Below are 14,723 nucleotides of genomic sequence, written 5' to 3' on the forward strand. Positions count from 1 at the left end.
TTTTCCTGGGGGTCTGGATGTTCCGGGGACCCCCATGTGGTAACTCTGTCATTTCTCTATAATATTTTCCAAATATAACCAAAGTACAGTACAGAGAACAGTACACTACAATACAGTACAGAGCACAGTACAGTATACAGTAACGTAACTATAACAAGAATAAATGTATAGTTGCACCGCTCAGTTCACACAGGCGTGATTATATATATTTTTGCCCTGGTCTGTGTGTGTCTATAACCACGAGAAGTAGGGGTCCAGCTGCACCCGCGCCCCTAGGTGTTGCACACTAATACATGACGCATGATGCCCCTGGTCTTGTAAGAACCTATGCATAATTATTTTAAAGTCAAGTCAATTAAAGGTTACGATTCAAAATGTAAGTGTCAGCTTTTCACCGCCTACACCAAAATGCTGTCCAGAGAGATGGGTGTGGGGCAGAGAGAAAATAGGGTGATTTATTGTCATTGCCAATGGTGTTTTGCAACAGCGTTATTGTCCATGTTGCTTAAATCCATACACTGTTATTACAGGGTACATGGCTTCACTGGACACACAAGCTCAGATCTGCATGTAAAGCTATGTTTTGCTATTCCTTGTATGACAAAGAATAAAGGGTTTTATGTGGTTAAAGCCTATGTAACATTACTATCTGCCAGTGTAAACATAACCCACACACATCTGACACACGTGCACCTATTACTGACTGTACAAAGCCCTGGGTAGGCCAGACGGCCTGCAGATATGCTGTCTTTGAGCCTGTATACCTGTACTTTTACTTTACTTGAGTATGACATTTTTCCGATACGTTATACTCAATTGGTCCAGCTCATTCATATATAGATTACTTTTCCCCATGTTGGTGTTTTTGCTGTTATGTTTCATTTGTTGGCTGCTTCGTAAATTGTTCAATTTGGATTCAATTTGATCTGCAGTTTCAGATCTTGGTACAGAGAGATATCTTGAGAAAATAAATGTATTTGCCAGTAATATGTCCTCTTTTCTTTCATGGCTTCACGGCAGCTGGACATAAAGGACAGACATCTTTGTTCTCTGTGTTCTTCTCCTCCAGATGGCTGGTGGGTTGCCAAAACATTAAATAGAAAACACTTGATGATTCTTTGGTGGTTCTTGAGGCTCAGAAACACTTCATTGACCAAATATATTTGTTTCATACAGTTTGAACGGATGGATGGTAGGTAGGTAGATAGATAGATAGATAGATAGATAGATAGATAAGGGAATAACATAGAATTGGAACACGTGTCAGCTTGAGCATGCTGCTCATGCTAGAGCTATAGAGAGACCAACACAACCACATTGGCTGACTTGCAACGAATCCTGGTTGAGGAATGTGATTCCTCCCCACAGCAGTGTGTGACCTGCATGCAGGTTGGAGACCAGGTTCTTGTTCTTCCACAGTCTAGGTAGCCTCAGTCCCAGCCTTATTCATCTGTGAAGAGCACTAGGCTGTACAAACAATGACCAATTCATATGTCTTGTTTCTTACTTCTTGTTACTGATGTCAATTATCCAAACAACACCAAACAAGTGTTTTTTCAGGATAAAACCCACATACTCGACTGTGCTGCTCATCCCACAAATGTGTGTTCCTTAAAAGTGGGACACCATTTAAAAGACTGGACTCCCAACGGAACCGGAAACAGGCTTCCCAACAGTTGTAACAGATAAATGATCTACCTACAGTATATGGTGTAGCACTGGCTGCCATTTTCTGGTTCCATCGATCGAGACCCCATACATTTTTCCCATAGAGATTGTTTTTTTAGTGTGTGTGTGTGTGTGTGTGTGTGTGTGTGTGTGTGTGTGTGTGTGTGTGTGTGTGTGTGTCAATTATCTTAAGCCTAGAATCAAACCATCCAGGATCCTGGTGAATCATGACCATAAAACATTTGATTCTGTGAAAAAAGTAAAACCGCAAAACAAATGAAATATTTTTGGAAATCTCTATGGGAAAAATGAATGGGGGAACCAGAAAATGACTGCCACTGCTATTCTCTCTCTCTCTCTCTCTCTCTCTCTCTCTCTCTCTCTCTCTCTGTCTCTCTATATATATATATATAGGCCCTACACACACACACACACACACACACACACACACACACACACACACACACACACACACTGATGAGAACATTGTTAGATTGACAGGCTATCTGTCAATCTAAAAATAGATTGACACGGGTCAAGGTATTGCTGTCTAATTAATCCTCCAGTGACTTGGTAGATCCCACGAGAGCTTGTTGTCCGTAACTAGGCAACTTATTGGTTGCACACGCGGCTGCGTCACTTCCTGACAGGCGACGTCCAGGGCAGCTGCGTTACTCCACCCACCCACACACACACACACACACACACACCTCGCTTGTAGACGCCGTGGAAGCGGAGAGGACGGAACAGCAAAACTGCTAATTGAGTCTAAAAAACAAACACAATTTCAACGACTGAACAACAAGAGCAGCATTATGTTTATCTCCATGCAGTTTGGATGTAATATCGATGTATTACTAGCAGACTTTGATGTAATTTGCAAGTAAGCCTGCCCTGGCGCCAGGATAAGAAGTTCATATACGCGGACAGAAGCGCTGACCAAAAATAACTTTTCGCTTTGACAGCCACGCGCAATTCTGTCCGAATCGCGTTCGGAACGTGGTGATACAACTTTTCGGCTCCCCGGTGAGAGGTTTTCGATTATTTTAGTTTTGTTTTACATCGGAATATCTTTTCTCTGCGGCGTCTGTTGACGGCGGCGGAGCAGTGGACACCGGAGAAGCCACCTGACCTCTTTACACACACAGGAACACAACAACGCGGACTGGATCATTACTAAGCTCTCTGACGGATCGGGGCAGAGTTTTCCAGCAGGATGCTGCATGGACACGTTGTAGGCGCGATGCATCTTCTTAGGCCAGGAAGCACAAGTTCATGTAATTGTTGTTTCTGATATTTAAATCGGAAATTGCATTTCAATCGATTTATTATGGATATCCACTCGCGGTAACTTGATTCGCCTGTTTAAGTTAACTTGTTCCATAATTTGTCGCTCGAACAAGTGGTTTCACATCCACCAGAGAGAGGGAGCCAGACATGGCTATTAACGCAGTGCACGTCCTCGGGGAATCGGATTGCAAAGCACCGTTTTAATCTCGTGCTGCTGCTGCTGCTGCCAGCTGCCTGCTGTAGCCCCGATGTCCGCGCTGCTGCCCACGGTCTGCTGCCGTGCCGCGGTCCCCCCGCTCCCCCCCCGGCTCTAGGATGAGCCACACGGACCTGGAGCGCATGTCGCTCAGCTCCTCGGCCAACTCGGTGGCCTCGTCGAGCGCGCGGACGCTGTCGGCCAACGTGAAGAAGCTGCACAACGCGCTCAACCTGCTGCTCAGCGACTTCGAGCGGGAGCAGTTCATCCACTGCCTCAACGTCTACCACTCCAAGCGCAACGTGTACGACCTGGTGCAGACGCTCAAAGTCATCCTCAACGCGCCGAGCAAGAGGCAACTCCTGCCCATGCTGCGGCTCGTCATCCCCCGCTCCGACCAGCTCCTGTTCGACCAGTACACCTCGGAGGGCCTCTACTTGAAGTCTGAGCTGCAGGGGGCGAGCAATGGCAGCGCCGACCAGACGCAGGGTGGCACGCCCGGCGGCAGTCCGACTCTCCCGTCGGGGCACTTCTCGCCGAACAACCCGCCGGAGTCTCACCACATGGCGCTGCGGGGCTCCCCGGACAGCTTCAGCACCAGCAGCGAGGGGACAGCCCCCCTCGTGCCGCTGCTGGGCAGAAACTTCCTGCACGAGCCTCCGGGCGAGCCGAGGCACGTCTCCATGAAGAGACACAAGAGCCACGAGGGCCTGGGCTTCAGCATCCGCGGAGGGTCGGAGCACGGCGTCGGCATCTACGTGTCGCTGGTGGAGCCCGGGTCACTGGCGGAGAAAGAGGGGCTCCGGATCGGCGACCAGATCATGAAAGTCAACGACAAAGTGTTCGAGAAAGTCACCCACGCCGAAGCAGTGAAGGTGAGCTGGTTTATTTGTTGTGCTTGTTAAAGTAAGAGGTGTGTGTGTGTGTGTGTGTGTGTGTGTGTGTGTGTGAGAGAGAGTGTGTGCGCGCGTCCCTGCATCTGTGCTAAAAGGTCTGGCTTTGCATCACTTGTCCTAACATGACTCCCATTGTGGTTTCCACTCGTCACAGAATGTGTCCCCTCTTTTGTTTTACAGTAATCGATAAGTGACTGCACAATGCACTTTGTTAAACTTTTCGTGTAGATCGATACAGTACAGCCATGTGGTATAGCCTACAGAAAGTGGGTTGGCAATTATCCAAGTAAACAAGAGGTGTGTGGTGTGTGTGGTGTGTGTGTGTGTGTGTGTGTGTGTGTGTGTGTGTGTGTGTGTGTGTGCGTGCACGTGTCAGAATCTGGCCTGGTCCTGACCCTATAGATCTCTAATCATCCCTGAAACAAAGTATTAATGGTGTATTTGAACTGGATGCCTTTTCAAGCCAACAAGCCCGATTTTGTGAAGGAAATTAGTTTTGGTGTTCACTTTTGTTGTGGTGACCACAATGGTTAAACTGCTACGAGATGTAGAATACATGTTTACAGCAATGAAGGGAAACTGTATTAGGAGACATTGTAATTGGAGCCTTTCGGGGCAGATGGTAACTACAAGCGACTGTATCAAGAACCACTCCGCCTTTGAGCTAAACACACGACAAGGCTGTCCGCTGTTCATTTCATGCCTTTATACAGGCTATACCATAGTAGTCAATGTTATTGAGCATAAAGGAGCCTATTAGCAAATGGGGTAATAAAGGACTATGGCTGATCTTCGCTGCAGATACATTAATTTAAACCTTGCCGGGACCTTGGTTTTATGAGGCTGGCTGTATGAGCTGTCCATGGTGCTAAAGACTGATTCTGGGATCATGCCTTCTCTCTCTCTCTCTCTCTCTCTAGCGCTACCACTCTCTTGCAACAAAGTAGGTCTATAAACTGTTCACTGTGCACACACAGTGTAGAACAGGGACATGACATTGCACTTATAGGCGTTAGGCCTACATTCCCGGGAAATGTTGGCAAACTTTCATGTCAAAATCTAAAGTCCGTTCTTGAACTGGTGTATAGGTCACTTTGGAACCCCATGCAAAGCAAATGCCTGCCTTGCTGCACAATTGACAATCGGCACATACAGACATTGATGGGCGTATCTGCCTATCCATAAATCAATCCAACTTTATGCAGGAATTCGTCCAGCTGACACAGGAACTTCATTTGCAGAAGGGCCTGCTTGCAGAATTAGACACAGTGCTTACGTAATATAAGAGAAGGATACAGAACGTACTAGACCTACAGAAACAGGGACTTGTAAGCTAGCATTCCTCAGATTTTAAAATCGAGACACAGTTGGGTCAACTTTTGCACTCTAACCCACTAAAACCGGGAAAACATCTGTGTCATTTTAGATTTGCTTTATCATTTAGTATAGTACTGTATTTAGCAACATACGTATTTCAGAAAACTCTAGACCAGTGGTTTTTGAAGGCATTCGTAGAATCCGCCTCAGATCATTGTTGCGTGTGGCCATGACATCAATCAGTCTGGAATTTTTCAATATTTGAATGATTGGAAATGTGTTCTCTCCCAGTGGATGAAACATGTTAGGTAGCTACACTGCAAAACAAGAAAACCCTGGACTAGAATCAGGCTGTGGGTGGGGGCGGCGCCGGCTATCCTGCTCTCCTATCTCCTTTCACCATGTCACGGTTGTGGAGAAAGAGAGAGGATGTCTGCTCTGGGTCCACATGGAGGCAAAGTGGACCCTGAGGTGGGAAGACCTACAGTATAGGCGGTCATTTGTTGTGTTCGTGTCTGAACTGTTGATGAGAAATGCTGTCTATGAAATCTATAATCTTTTATAGACAACACAATATGCTCTAGATTCAATCTGCCCAGTCATGGTAAACTCTGATGACTTGATGGGTGAGTTGTGAATTCAGTAGATTGTGTTTGGGCTCTGGGGATGAAAGGGCCTCTGTACTATAACTATACTATTTATTTATTTCACTCTCTCTCACATTCTCACACACACACACACACACACACACACACACACACACACACACACACACACACACACACACTCTCTCTCTCTCATATGATATAACTACAATAGGAGAGAGAAAAGTATTGTGAAATCAGAAAGATAGCACAGTATCTATCTATGGGGCCCCTGCCCTGTGTCCATATATATAGAGCTGGCCTGTTCGAACATCATTATGACGTCTGCATACTCCATACTCTGTATACTCCATATTTGGGCATGCATGACAAAGAACTCCATATATGGGCATAAAAGGGGCACAGATATAATATCTGGGTGTTGCATGCATTTCCAACTTGCATCGTTCCAAGTAGGCCAGTGCCCAACGGGCACCACTGTAGAGGCCCCACGGGCACCGCTCTAGTATAAACTAGAAATGCACTCTGTCTGAGGTGCCAACTTACTAGTACTGCCGACCTCTACGAACTTACGATCAGCCCCTCTATAAAATGTATATATACCTACCTTGAAGTGTACCTTAGTTATGTCACCGTCAACAGCCAATAAGGGACCACCATTCTTACCGACATACATACATACATATTCATACATGCGTTACCTTTTACCCGCCCAACATTAATTTGAAACATAACTTAATTGCGTCACCATCAACAGCCAATTATAACCATGCATACCATAGACCTCCCTGATCGGCTTCTCCCTTCCATTTAGTCTTTATGGCAGAAATGCCGTAATCGGTTGTGCTTTTATGTCTTTTGGGACAGCTGGTGGCCCGGCCCAACCGGTATGCGGATCAGAGAGGGAGGAAGGAGTCTCTAAATTCAATGGGCCCACATCAGCTGGGCCGCCGCCAAACACATTCACATGCCGAGGCCTTGGCCGCAAGTCAGACTCTGAGGGAAACGGAGGCTGAGCTGGATGCTGCAGCTTTGCAGACTGCTAATGGTCACTGCGTTGATTAGAAAATCTGAGTCGGAGATAAGAACCCAGCTAAACACATGGAGGGAATTAATACTTTGGCAGCACCGGGGGATCATTCCACAGCTCTTAAGACAGGTGTTTGTTTGGTTTGTTGTCAACTTGTATATACTGTACCGTACCTGTAACAGAGCAGCTGCTGTTGGGAATCTGGGAAGCTGTGTTGGCCAGAATCTGATAAAGCTCTTAAATACCTTCTGTGGAGTTGACTTCTAGTTAGCAGACTGTTGTTAGCAAGTGTGTATTAAATTTGATTATTGCAAAGAAATATATATTTATATATATATATATATATATATATATATATATATATATATATATATATATATATATAATAAAATGGACTAGTTTGTGTGTGTGAGAGTGCGTGCGTGTGTCAGAATGAACGTTGCCTGGTAGCTGACTAAGCAACGAACACTTTAAGCTGAGGCTCAATGAGTGCGTGCGTGTGAGATGTATTTGTAATGCTTAAAGATGGAGTGCCGTGATTTTACCCTAAAACATGATCATCAGGTATTATTATTATATAAGGAGGAAGAATTGTTTTCAAAAGAGTGTACAGTATTTGTTAAAATGGCATTTTTTATGTGGACACACCCACCAGTTCATTAAGTATGGCTGGTTTGCCATGATGGGTGAACTGAAGCTGCACCCACACCCAGCTGTTGTTGTATGATACAGGGGGAGGGGTTCGGTGTGTGTGTGTGTGTGTGTGGGGGGGTGATATTGTGATCACTATATCACTGTTTGGCACGTTTGACTGTCAAGGTTTCAGCCTCCAGGAAGAAACCCTAAAAATACAAAGGGAAGACATCATTGCACACAACAACCTGAAGTTGTTATAGAGCACCGAAGTCCTGACGTAACTCGCTCATCCCGACGATTCCCCTGGTTCGCGGAAGTAATTTCTCTATGGAGAATAACATGGGGTGATCTTAATATCGTCTACTATAAGCGTTATGGTCCAAAAATAAACAAGCTGTCTCGGCATTATTGTTAGGGAGGTGCTTCTGTATCGTTTGCAACAGTCAGTCACTCATATATGATACAGTCTGCTTCTAGCGAAAATGTAACTAATTCAGCAGCAGTAACATTAGCGTTTTCTCTCAGTCAGTTGATTCTTCATATCCATATAAGTGAAGCGGCCGGGATGACATGTTTATTTTTCAAACACAGTTCTTATATGAAGCAATCTAAAAATCCTCCTATGGCGATTTCAATGCAACGTCCCCAATGGGGACTGACGCCCTCTACTGAAGGTGACGTCAGACTTCGGTGCTCTATACTGTCACCTCATAATAAACACATGAAAAACTGGAAAAAATCTAAAAATCACAGCACTCCATAAATATCAGATCTAAGTTCACGGCATGGTATTATGATATATATCACCTTTCCCCAAAACACTTTTCAATGTGCATTACACACACACACACACACACACACACACACACACACACACACACACACACACACACACCACATCGCTCAAGCTCTACCTCCTGAGCCAGAGCTCTTATTTCGTCATGGCAAAACCACAGGAACCTCCTGAGGTCACCAATGATCCTCTTCAGGATGGAGTATTCATTGCTGCTTTCTATGAGCTAGCGTGCCCTCTCTACTGTTGGGCTGAGCTTGAGCAAGACATTGAGACCTGAGGATGATTTATACTCGCTAGTGCTAGTGTCAGTGTCGATCTACAAGCCAGGGTCACAACGTGGCGCAATGCGATGTGTTGGGAGCTTGTAGATCGGCTAGTTTAGGTGTACACCCGCGCATGGCTAAGTATAACTCACCGGGCTTAAATGGCTTCATCATGCCAAGTCTGATCTAACGCATTCTGTTTTTGTTTTCTTCCCAATTTTCTCTTAGTTATAACTTAACAATGTAATAAGGATAGGCATTAATAAGCTACCAGCTTCCGCCTGATACCTTTTTGATCATGTCAAATGAGTTTAATACTCATTTGAAAACAGTGATATAGTGACATCACAATATCATCCCCCCCCCGCCAACCCCTCCCCCTGTATCATACAAGATCGAAATAAACCATTCATTACAAAAAAGAGAAGGTATAATGCAAGTTCATCAAGCTCCCTTGGATGAATAAACATGACAAAAATAAGTCCAACAATTTGATGACTTGTTTTTCTCTGCCCCTTTCTGACCTTTGTGTATTTCTCAGAAATTTTGCCAGCTCATTTGTTTACATGATTAATCACTTTGTAGAAATTTCAAACACCACTCCATAAGTTAATACAATGGGATCATTCATTGGAGCCATGTCCTATTATCGCCTGCCCAGCACACTATGATTTGTATGAGAGCCACAACCTCTTTAAGTGTATAGAAGAATTCAATCGCCATTAGAGAAAGTCACCTCTCCCTTTTAGAAAATATATTCTGCCGAAGTGTACACGTTGCAGAAACCATGTCGGCCGCTGTTTTAATGAAGAGAGCTTTGGCCTGGGTTCAAATATTTTCTACTGAAAAGCTTTGTAGCTTTACGGCAGTTTGATTGTTTTTATCTTGCTTTTTATCTCTGCATCTGTTAAGTTATGAGTCTTTTTACACAGGATGATTGGGAGTTCTAATTTTTTCCAAATTATCGCTCGTATTCATGCAAACAAACGCATTGTTCAAAAAGTTATGATTGTCTAAAGCCACCTGCCTATAGGCAAATTATTTAGTTTGGCTTTTTATTGATGGAAACTGGACGATATTTCCAACAGTTCTGTTTTATATGCAGATATGTACAAAATTATGTCTTTCCATCTGCTGCTGTACCTGCTGCAGAGCGTTGTATCTGCTTGCCCAAGAGACTGATATTCTGCCTCAATTATTTCTATGGAACTTCTGTATATCTGACTGACATTGTGTCTTGTTATCTGGCATTGTTTCCTTTGTTCCTTATTTCATACGACTATTTGAAACTGCAAATGATATGCCTTTTTGGTTTGTTCATTTCTATTCTTGGCTCCTCAACAATAAAATATATACCTGGCCCCGCACACTGCTACAGTACTTGCACGTTCAAGAGAAGGTATTTGATAATTAAAACATTAATACCTTCTCTTGAACGTGCAAGTGGCAGTGTGCGCCTGTGCAGGTATATCTTCTATTGTTGGTTTTATTTACCGTTTGTTGCCTACACACCTGCTTTTAAACCTTATGGGTGTGCAGAAGATCTTTTTCACTAGTATTCTTGCCTCCTGAAAGTCATCTCCAGCACTCTTAGGTCTTAGGTCTGTCAGTTCAAATGATGCAATCCAAGTTGATTGGCGAGACTTAAGCAGGTACTGAAGTATGCCAGTCAACAGCATTTTGGAATGTGTGGAACAGAGCTGATATGAAACTGTCTGTAAAGCTGGATGGATTTGAAAAAATGCAATAACCTTAAAGCAGCTTTGTGTTCCGTTAAGATATGAAGGCCCATTTCTGACACTCAATAAAACATAACTGACCATAACTGATAGGCATCTACAGTATATATTTGTGCCATTTATATGCCGGCAATAGACTCCTTATTCTTTGAAACTCCCCGTTCAGAAAGGACCTGTATTCCCAGACCCAGTTAAACGGGAGATCTGAATGGACGAACAGGAAATAAACCTCATGTCAGTGACCATCATGATGACAACAATGTGTCTCATAGTGACAGGGTAGGTCTTAAGCCTATACTAGAATCCGTAGGCCTGTACATGGTTAACAGTAGGTTCAGAGGAGAATCCGTAGGCCTGTACATGGTTAACGGTAGGTTCAGAGGAGAATCCGTAGGCCTGTACATGGTTAACGGTAGGTTCAGAGGAGAATCCGTAGGCCTGTACATGGTTAACGGTAGGTTCAATATGACCTCACATGACCTGCAGCACAGCCTCTCGATTTCACTGCTTCACTGCTCCACTTCGCCACACTCTGAGCCCCCCACCACACTCTGAGCCCCCCACCACACTCTGAGCCCCCCACCACACTCTGAGCCCCCCACCACACTCTAAGCCCCCACCACACTCTAAGCCCCCACCACACTCTGAGCCCCCCACCACACTCTGAGCCCCCCACCACACTCTGAGCCCCCACCACACTCTAAGCCCCCACCACACTCTGAGCCCCCCACCACACTCTAAGCCCCCACCACACTCTGAGCCCCCACCACACTCTAAGCCCCCACCACACTCTGAGCCCCCCACCACACTCTAAGCCCCCACCACACTCTGAGCCCCCACCACACATATAAAATGCACCTTTTTGCCAGAATATGGGCACCGGAAGAAAAAATACTTACATTTGCCCTCCGATGGTCCCCACACCCACAGACAGGGAAGACAAATTCATCATGGCCTTGAACTCAACCAATCTCATGAGTGGCATTATCAATATAACCAAAATCAATATGGCCCTCCCAGAGATGGCGTAAACAACTCCACTTATGATATTTCATAAGGCAGCTATATTCCAGTCTGGCTTATATAACAAAAATGGAAGACTGTTAAAAGGCAAAAAGTAAAAACCCTGACAAATGGTTGGTGAATAATGCAAGACCATCAGAAAAGTACTGAGGAAATCAGCAAATGAAAAACATTGCCAACCAAACAACTCAGCCTTACGCATTAGGAATGAAATTGTAAATACAAATGTACTGCTACACAAAAATAAATAAAACCCACATGAAACAATACCATTATTTAAAATCATTGCCGGGATATGTGGAAGCATCACCCATCCAAAATGGTGAGATCTGGAGAGCACATCTGTACAAAGTCAAACCAATAAATGTAATTGATTCAGATGAATGTCTAACCAATAAATGTAATTGATTCACATTAATGTATATAATGAAAGAAAAGGATTAGAAGAAGCAATTAATGACAACAAAAACCCTTGATTACCCAATTACTTGGGACAAATTGACAATATCTCTAGCCAAGAAAGGCTTGCAGTTCAGGCAGTAAACATAAAACATGCTGAAATGCAGCACCCCAGAGATGCAGGGGCTGTTTTAATCTATTAAGACCTGAGGCCCATTCTAAGAATGTGTTCTTTCCTGAAAAACCTTTGTTACTACCTGTATATCATTGGTGCTCACACTATTTCATGTTTGTCATCAGTTTTTTGGCTGTTCTGCCTTAATTGAGAGATACAAGTGAAGATTGACAGGAAAGAGGGAGAGAGATAAAGGGGGAGACATGCAAGCAGCAAAGATGGTCATGAACGGGACTCGAACACACGACACGCTGTCAGGCCAGAGCCTATATGTGGCATGCGCCTGGCCCACTAGGCCAGTGGGCGCCCTGCATGCTTTCCCGGTTTTAACGCGTTAAAGTCGTTCAATATCATATTACAGTCAGGATGGTTTCCTGACATCTGGTGTAAATGGCTCATTTCCCACATCCCTAAGAGTGGGCACAAATCTGATCCTAGTAAGGCTGTAAAGTAGACTGTTGTCTAGGTGAATTTCAGTACTTATACTGGATATCTATGTACGTGTATATATATACCCTTCACACTTTAACTACTTAAAACCTGTATGAATGAATGTCTTGTCATAAAAGGCCCATCCCTTATGGGATTATAAAACACCAAAAACAAAAATAAACTAGCCTGATTATCAAACTCTGTTCACTCAGCAGTGGAGTGGGTGGGGTCTATGGGCTGGAAACCCGGCTATATATAAACATTCATTTCCTGGACACAGAAACTACACAAAAAATAAAATAAAATATTTCGTTAATACCCAAAAACAGAAATAAATATACATCTCACATATTCCTTTTGTCCCAAGTATTCTGCAAGTGCGAATATATTGTGTTCAAAAATCCAAACCAGTGTCTCTGCGTCGCTTAAAGGAGCATTCAGTGATTTGGAAAACCCCCCGGTCCGCCCCGGTAACAAGATGTAGGTGCAACCTAAATCCGTAAATCACAATTGCACTTAGTAAACACTTACTATCTAGTAAGGAGGACTCCATTCAAAATTGTTGTGCCTCCTCCGCTCCCATTCCTCTGTGATATTATGAAGTGAAATATTTATAAATCGCTTTAATTAAGTGGGCGGAAGCGAGTTTCTGCTGCCTTTGTGTCGTGGCATGCGGTAGGATCTGATGTATATCAAAATGTTTACCCGCAGCGCTTGGAGATGGATTAGAAGTGACTGAGAGGGAAGATGATGGGGGCTGAGCGGGGAAGGCCCTGATTACAGATGTAGTCACATCACAGGGGAGGAGATTGAGGTGATCATTCACGGCATCAACGTCTCATCTTCTTTTCGCTTGTCTTCATGTTTTCTGTGGCCCTCATTCACATACTCATCTTTCCTCATCCCCCTGGCCTGGCCCTTTGCGGGTTATTTTCTCAAATGCAAGAGGACGCATAGATACATCTCCCTTTCCCTCGCCTCTTCTGTCAGAGAATGATGCCGTTCTCCTTTCACGCTGGGTACTCTCTTTTGGAATTGAATGGATTAGACACGCCCATCAACACACACACACACACACACACACACACACACACACACACACACACACACACAATATATACATGCATTGACAGAATGTGGCACAGTGATCACAGACTATACAGGCATGAGGCCATCTATCAAGAGTACTGATGCCAGATAACCTAAACTCATTCTATGCACGGTTTGAGGTTAACTATTGTGGTCTGTCGGGGAGTTTTGTACACAACAGAGAGCGGATTCAAGCTAACCTCCGCTTTCACACCACGCAGGATACACAGACACTGTGTCAAGGCAGTGTCTGCACTGCCTTGGACAGCACAGACACTGCTGAGGAAATTCAAAGTCTCATAGACAGAAGGACCTGTACTACTCGGCTACCGCTGACGGGTGCTTTCAGAGTTTGCTATGGGAATAGTCTTCTCCCGGGTCCAGTGAGAAGGTGGTTGTACAGGGGGCACGGTGGCACAGTTTGTAGTGCTGTCGCCTCACAGCTAGAAGGTCCTGGGTTCGATTCCCGCTCGGGGCGCTGTGGGTGCTGGCGGCGTGTTTCCTCCTCCGCATCATCAGTGCCCATACCCGAAGGCGGAGTTTGCATGTTCTCCCCCGTGTCCGGTACCCTCACAAAAACATGCAGTAATCCTGGTCTCTAAACTGCCTCCCCCTGGCCAGCCGGGGCGCCTGATGGAGGGGAAAGGAACTGGTTGGAATAAGGTGTTCCCTCCACACGCTACGTCCAACCAGGGAAACTCCCCCCTGTCAGGTGTAAAGGAGCAACTTGGACACTCAAGCATGAAAGAAGCACGAGTTAAGTCCGTTGCTCTCCCCAGGTTGGCGGAGGGTGTGTAGAGCCCAGGATCACATTAGATGATTGACACAGGGGTGAAAAATGGGTTACAAAATCGTGGGATAAAAAATATATATATATAAAATAAAATAAAGAAGGTGGTTGTACAGTGCAGAGCACACCGTGTGGACATCGCCTCTCTGAGCTCCCTCCCTGCAGGACTCATCCCAGCAATGGACTGTTTGTGTCCCTGTGCTGTCACGAATCAGTACAGAAATACATTAATACATTAATAACTTTTGGCCTCAAGCTATCAGAGCCCAGAACAATGACCCACCTGCCAGGTTCACTAGCTGTCGAGCCTCACCAACAGAGCACACGCTGCATTTATTTATTTATTTTTATGGACAAATATCTTCGCATATCTCGCACA

General features: G+C 44.7%; 1 protein-coding gene across 2 annotated transcripts in view; it reads left to right on the forward strand.

Annotated features, from left to right (window-relative positions):
• Positions 1–2,400: 2,400 nt before the first annotated feature.
• Positions 2,401–14,723, forward strand: part of whrna (whirlin a) — a 153,626-nt gene continuing 141,303 nt past the window's right edge. For both annotated transcript variants that reach the window (XM_080755916.1, XM_080755917.1), the window contains exon 1: positions 2,401–4,029. In XM_080755916.1, the coding sequence (XP_080612042.1) occupies positions 3,274–4,029 (756 nt within the window). In that variant the 5' untranslated portion in view covers positions 2,401–3,273. The remainder of the gene's footprint in view (positions 4,030–14,723) is intronic.

This window comes from Protomyctophum bolini (genome assembly GCF_963924005.1).
Source record: "Protomyctophum bolini genome assembly, chromosome: 22".
NCBI lineage: Eukaryota > Metazoa > Chordata > Actinopteri > Myctophiformes > Myctophidae > Protomyctophum > Protomyctophum bolini.